The following is a 7,339-nucleotide window of genomic DNA, read 5'->3' as shown; positions in this document are numbered from 1 at the left end:
GCCGAAGGACGAAGTTTTTTAGCAGCCTCGCCCACCTTCCCGCCTCGGGCTGCCCCTCTCCCCCCCGACGGAGGCGGCCCCGCGGGTGGCGCCCGCCCTGCAGCGCCCGCCGCTCCCCGCCGCCGGGCCCCTTCCTCAGGGCCGCCCCGCCCCCTGCTCGTCCGCCACCGCGCCTGCGCCGCCACCGCCCGCCGCCGCCGCCCGGCCCGCGCGCAGGCGCAGAGGCGCGCGCGCCCGGCCCCGCCCCTCCCGCCGGCGCTGTGCGCAGGCGCAGTGCGCGCCGCCTGCCCGCCCGGCTGGTGCGTGCGAGAGAGAAGATGGCGGCGGCGGGGGCAGCAGCGTGAGGCGCCTGGGAGACGCCGAGCTCCCCACGGACGCGGGGCGCCATGGCCGTAAACAGCGCCCAGGTACGGGCTGTCCTCGCGCTGCCGGCCCGGGGCGCTGCGGGGGCCCCTGACGGGCTCCGAGGGGTAGCCGGGCCCCGCCGCGCGGCTCGTCGAGGGGGGGAGCGTGGTGGCCGGGACTAGGCCCAGGGTGATTCTGCAGCTTCATTGAATCTCCTCAGGGCGGTGGAGGGGCCTCGCTGCCGGCCGGAACGGCGGTTTCCCGCACTCCCGGCGGCGGCCCTGCCCCGCGAAGGGGCCCAGCGTGCTGGGGCTCGCCCCCACGCCGCGCCGGTGTCACCGCGCCTTGGCGAGGGGGAAGCAGCGGAGGGGAGGAGGAGGCCTGCGGAAGTCCTGTGCGGGGTGAAGTCGGTGCTGTGCCCCCATCTGAGCTATTGCGAAGAGAGGATGGCTGGAACAGAGTCGATAGCTGGGTGGTTTTTTGTGGTGGTTTTTTTTTTGTTTGTTTTTTGTTTTTTTTTAAAGGGGGGAGAGACAGAAGCGATTCTATAATGAGAACGGAATAAGGAGATTTGTAAACTAATCCTTCCCCCCCCCCCCCGCCCAAACACTCAATAAACCTCAATGCATTGGGGTGCAAAGGGCTGAGTGTTGCAAGATTACTATGCATGGGGATGCGTGTGCAGTTTCCCTGTCTCCCACTAACTAAACCAGCCAGAAGATTTGTGCACGGAGTAAAAAAAAAAAACTGCAATCGTGGTAGTTTTTCACTGGAAGTTAAAAGCTCGATTCCTGGTCTAATCTAGTGTGTGCTTAGGGCAAATGATTGAATGGGTTAACTTCACTATTTCTTCACTGTAAGTTTTTCTCCCAAAAAGCTTTAAAGCAAAAATGTCAGGCAAGGTGTGTGGTGTACCGAGGTGTATATTTGCCAGACTTCATACAACTTTGTCGTTAGCAAATAATAAAGTTTAGAAATATTTGATCGTGTTAATTTTATTAAGAAACTGTATTTTGTGATACAAAATACATTTCATAAAATTTAAGTGGTTTAAACAAGGCGATGCTTTATTCTGAATTCTGTTTTGTTTTTTCTTCTGAAGGGCAGTTAAGGGACACATGTAAAGTTGTGCAGCAGAGGCACTGACAATGATTTTTCTATAAAGCAAAGTTTGTAATCGGTGAGAACTATCGTGACATTTCTTGTTCAGCTTGATTTATTTATGTTTGAGAGAGGGATGTGATTTTATGTGGGTGTTCTGAGGGCAGTTGCACCTTCTGGAGTTTAAAATTTACAATGGCTTTAAAATTTTGTATCCTTCAACTTTGCTTTTTAAGTGGAGGAAACTTACTTAGTTTTGGACTTTTTTTTTACTGCCCTAATGAATGATAGTTAGAATGCACATGCATCAGAAGGATTCGTTGTCCAACTTGGAAGCTGGTTTACTCGCTGCTTTCCCCTCCCCTCAGCACTAGACAGCAGTGCATGTGGTCGGTTTGATAAGACCGTTTTACATTGCAGCTTTTTTCTTGCTTTAGAAGAATTAAGGACATTTTTGTGTCTGTACTTAATTAAGTTGGTGTACCTTGAAACAAAAAGAAGAGTTCAGCTGACGATTTATTGGTGAAGCATTGCATAGCTGTAATTAAAACTACACTGTAAATTAATCTTTAGTACTAGCTTGTACATAGACTATTTTAAATCAACTCTATAGATAGAGGTAGATATTTAGGTCTCGTGAGGATTGCTGCTTAAATTTATATATAATTCAGAAGCAAATCTGTAAGATACCTTTCAGTTAATGCTTTGTTCATGTCATTAAACACAGCCTATTTTTGTGGTCTTTTTTTTTCTCTATTGTAAACAGTTTATTTAAATGCTGTCTGGGATTTATGTGAATACATATTCTACAGCAATATAGTCCTGTAGTACTGAACTAAGGTAACAATGTTTTGCATTCTCTGGGATGGGGAACCTGAAGATAAGTTCAGGGATGCAATTTTACACGTTCCCATTTTATTTTAGGGTGGTAGTGTTGCAGATCAGTAGAAAAATTAGAGAGTTTTGATAAAAGTTGTCTGTTCTGAGCACAAGACTAAATAACATTATTTAGTCATGTTTGTGTCATAATGCAGAATCCTAGGCAAAAGTGCTTCGTTTTTCCGTATGACTGTAATTTGAATGTACTGTAATCGAGACTTTTTTTGTCACACGGGGAAGAAAAATCTTCAAGAAAATCACGCTCTTTTAATAGCTAAAATGCGTAGTCAGATTTCTGCCAATTAATGGATTCATGTAACAGTGGGCAGAAATATTTCATCAGTCAGGTTGCACATTCTATCAAATGAATCATGAAACATGACCATATCGCACATTTTCAAAGGGGCATTAATTTGGGATGGCCAGCTAGTCAGCTGGCACATGAGTATATGGTAACACAGTTTAAATACTACTGGTCGTTTGTACCTCAGTGTTCCGTGTCATTATTTCATAATCGTTTAATGAGATATTTAAGTGTGCTGTCAGTTTTCTGGGCGTGTTCTGAGTATATTCAAAATCTGTAAGATTTTTTTTTCAGTAAGGTGAGCTACAAGTAAACCTGTATCACTACAGGTTTTGTATGACAGTGCAGATGTTGAGCTGATTTAGCACTGGATATAGTTGAACGATTTGTCATCAAGGTCATCTAAAAATGTTCATTAAAAAAAAAAAGACATTTTAAAAACTATTTCCCTGTTTGAAAAGAGTAATACTGTGTAGGAACTGTATAAACAGTTGTTTTAGCCACTTTTCCTATTGTTTTTCATGGAAAGAATTAATACAAACGCATCACTTATAAATCTTGTGAAAACAAGTTAAGCAGAAGAAAGGATACCATAGCAGAATGAATCATTTATGCTTGTTTTGTTCTTTCACCATTTCTGTGGTGTCAAATTAACTCAGTGCCATTTTAAATGTACTGTATTGCCCCCAAACCCAGCTGAAGTAAAAACCAATAGGTATTGAGTTCAGAAAAAACTGAACGAGCTCATAAGCTGCTCATCCTCACCCAAGCCTGTGTCTGGCCTGGCAACCAGAATAACTGGAACTCGGAACATGGCGTGCAATCCGACTCCCTGAAATACTGCACTGCAAACTACCTCTTTTATGGCTGGCTTGGAGTGTTGCTCCCTGGCAGGGTGTAGTTTGATGTTCCCTTAAGCCAGTGCTGTTTCTGGAAGAAAAAAGAAATAAAATGAAAAGGCAGCAGTCTGTAGGCATTTGTTCTATGCTTTCTTTGCAGCGTACTACCTGACGTTTGTGGGTGACCTTGATTAGGAAATTGATCTGTCTCAAAAAAAAAAAAATCTTTAAAAAATGGTTGTTATGCAGCTGGATGAGTTTCTTGTGCTAGCTTGCTTGAATCCGTGCAGATGTGTTTAATGTTACAGTGTCCTTACAGGCAGAAGTGTTTGGAGAGAGGGCAGTGCGGATTCTATCCGTCAGGGTTGTGGAATATGCTGAAAACTATGGGGGACACCCTGACCACATAATGAAAGGTGGCTCTGGGCAAGGGCTGCCCATGGGTGGATTTGGAGAGAGGTGTTGGAGTGCATCATCGTGCTGTAGCTGCTGCTTCTCCCCTGTCCTGCTCAGTTGCTATTGTGTGCTTTAAAGCAGTGAAGAATCTGGATTTGTCTCCCCCCCCCCCCCCCCCTTTTTTTTCTTCTGAGTCTTGATTTCATTGCTCAGAAGGGCCTGGGTTTGTCCTTTTGCAAGAGCTTTTGCCTGTGGAGTGAGTAGTTGTTTTAGGCTTCCGTGGTCTCAGGAATTCAGGCTGCAGCTGAAGCTGTGAGTTTAGGTAGCCAGAAGGTATCATTTGCCTTTCTAAAATGTGAATGGTGAATCCATGCAGAGTACAGTGGGTGAATGTGGGTTGGTTAACTTAAAAAAAAAAAAAATAGTCTGGGAAAACTGACATAGAACTTAAATTTGGAACTATATGGCAGCATGCAAATAATAGAATAAAACCCACAGGTTTTGTGAATCACTGCTATTTATTCTGTGCATTCTAGACTATAGCACTGATTTGAAGACGTCTTTGAATGGATCCAGCCATTTACCTATTAATAAATCCAGTTTTTGTAGGCAGTTGCCTAGACACACTGCTTTTTGCATTTGTGTAGCTGTTAAAATACTTGTCAAGTTAAGTGGGGTTTTGTTTATAGGTAAACTAAGCAGTCTCATTTCTGTTTAGTGATATACATGCAACATGCTGTGTCGTACAAAACAGCCAAATCTGTTGTAATAGAAGTTGCTGGCCTTGGGCCATTGGATTACAGTCATTTGTCACTCTAATGCCATTTCAGCAATGTAGATGTTCATTTCCAAAGAATTAAACATGCTAGAACTGCGGTTTTTCTTTCTGATGGAAGTGTTTTATGTGTGATCATTAAACATACAACTGGGGATTATGGAACAAAGAGTTATGCTTCATGGTGAAAAAAGTGTGTGTGTACATGTGTGTGTGTGATATATATACACACCCCCCCAAACACTCCATAATGGAGCAGTCTGATATTTTAAAATTGGGATTCTAAACCCTATTTTTATTTTATGAAACTGTAATATATGCGTTTAAGTGTTTTAAGTGTTCCCAATAGTGGTTCTGTGTTGATTATTTTTAAAACACTTTAAAGGTTTTTGTTAGATTAGCACTCATGTTAATATATTCATTAACACTCTAATAGAGTAAAACTTTGAAGTACATTAGTCTTTTTCATTTTGTATTTGACTCTCTAATACCTAATTTAATTGTAGATGTTCTTGATATTTAAATACATATAAGAACTTTTCCTCCTTGTTTGACAGCATAGGATTTATTGATCTTTGGTGTGTGCTACAAGGTCTGTTTTTCTTCACCTGTAGTTAGGCAGGAGGTAGCTTAAATCACAGTAGCCCTAACAGAGTGTATGTTAAGGCTTATTTAAATCAGACACCTTATGGAGAAGTATGTTTAACATAAAATTAAGAAAGGCCTTCTTGAGATCCTATGATAGTTTCAAATGTTAGTGCTGTACAAACTGATAGAAATGTGCAAGAGTGCTTTTGGGAATTTTGCTGCTTATGGTATTGTATGTGAATTCGTATCATGTATGGAAGTTTTAAAAGAAGCATTGTATGTTATTTGCATTGGAATTGTAGTAGGAAAGAAAGGGATATGGATCAGCTTCTACTGAATATAATGTTAACACAAAGTGAGTGGAAAATCACTTAAGGGTTCTGTAATTTTTTTAACTTCGTTAAAAAAGTAAGCCCCCCAATTGGGGCTCAGCTTTGAGGTGGAAGAGAAAAATGCCCTATCTGTAAGAAACTGCAAAGAACATATCGCTAAAAGTTGTGTGAAAAGATGCATTAAAAAAAATACGAGAAAGTAGGTTTTCTTCAAAGAATTCTGTGTATGAAAGACTTCTCTCTGTTTTGTTTGAATCAAACTGAACATACCAGCAGAAATAGCAGTTCTGTATTCCCTCAGTGCAGGAGGCATGTTTTTTCATACAACATTTAGAGCCTGCTGTAGTGATTCACAGGTTTCCTGCCTCATTCTTCCCCGTGAATGTTGCAGACTGGCAATGGATTTACCAGTGTAACTTTAAAATGCAGAAGTTGTAAATCATTCATACAAATAAGTGAAGGCTTTTGTCATTAAAATATTTTGTCCTGTTGGAGTGGGATTCCTTTGTAGGTAGTGCAGCAACATATTACCATTAGTGATTCTTGTAGTGTCAAGGTAATGTTCTTCTCTTCATGAGTACCTAAACGGCTTTGCCATATACACATACCTGTTTCGACGGGAACATGTTTATGATTTGCTCTTTAGCCTGTATTGCAAAAATATATATATGTGTTTTAAGTTGAAGATACCTGTTATTAGCATTGAAAACTCCTACAATGCAGGTGGGATTATAGGTGTCAGATGACAAGAGTGGCTTTAGATGTGCTGACTTTCACTGTGTGAATGTATCAACTTCAAATGCTGTATGTGGTATCAAACCATGGGTATTCTCGCTCCTAGTTGTCTGGTGAGGCAGAGTTCCTGCTTGCACGTGGCTCTTGTTTGAACAGGCTGGGTGTAAGTTTTAAAAAGGGAAATTAATTTGAAGCTAACCTTTACAAAGAAATGTCTCTGACAGGAGAAAAGGGGAGATAGAGGCAAGATATTGATAATCCCTTTGATTCTTGCTGCAAGCATTAGGATGGATGGAGAGGGAAATGTAGGAAGTTCAGTTGCTTATTTTAATGGTAGCAACAGGCAATTAGATTAATTGTATTCAAATAATGCTTTTGGACTGTGCTACTTAAGAGAGTATTTGGTTAAAAATGATGCTATACCAGTACGTAATATGGGATGGTCTTGACATTTTAAGTATGAGTAGGTATGATAAAAGGAGAGGGAAATAAAGCAGGGAGAAAGAGTCATTGTCAGCACAAGTTACAGCTGAATTGCTAGAAGAATCAAGTTCTCTTGAGTTCCAGTCTACTTCAGTCTACCCATTAAATCATATGGTCTCTAATAATAGCTAGCTGTTACCAAAGTAAGTAAAAAAAAATATGCTCTTATGTCCTTAAAGCATGGAAAACCTCACTTTCTGTTCCTCTGCTACTTTTGGGATACAAACCCAAAGCTGCCACTGTTTGAAAATTTCTGCAGAGCACTGTAGTTAATTGATACAAAGTTGGAAAAAAGTCAAAGACAATTTATTTAGGCAGTTCCCAATACCCATTTTCTTCTTCTCAGCTAAAGGCTGAGTTTAAGCTTCCACAAATCACAGATAGTGAAAGCTCCCTAACAAAACTTAAGACAACAAAAAAAGGATTTATGTTGTTCACATGCTTTCTGAGATACATAAAATTATCATCCTGGCATTGCAAGCGACAGAAAATGTAAGTGCAGCAGAATCGTAAAAGTGTGAAAGAGGAGTAGTCAGCTTTTGGAGCAGAAGAAATAAAGCTG

At 41.5% G+C, this 7,339-nt stretch overlaps 1 protein-coding gene across 2 annotated transcripts in view; it reads left to right on the top strand.

Moving 5' to 3' along the window:
* Positions 1–277: 277 nt before the first annotated feature.
* The window catches only part of USP10 (ubiquitin specific peptidase 10), a 54,648-nt gene continuing 47,586 nt past the window's right edge, over positions 278–7,339 (top strand). For both annotated transcript variants that reach the window (XM_074840269.1, XM_074840268.1), the window contains exon 1: positions 278–407. In XM_074840269.1, the coding sequence (XP_074696370.1) occupies positions 387–407 (21 nt within the window). In that variant the 5' untranslated portion in view covers positions 278–386. The remainder of the gene's footprint in view (positions 408–7,339) is intronic.

This window comes from Strix aluco, chromosome 14, assembly GCF_031877795.1.
Source record: "Strix aluco isolate bStrAlu1 chromosome 14, bStrAlu1.hap1, whole genome shotgun sequence".
NCBI classification, from domain to species: domain Eukaryota; kingdom Metazoa; phylum Chordata; class Aves; order Strigiformes; family Strigidae; genus Strix; species Strix aluco.
The sequence above is the reverse complement of the archived record's forward strand: the minus strand, read 5'-3'. Positions and strand labels throughout refer to the sequence as shown.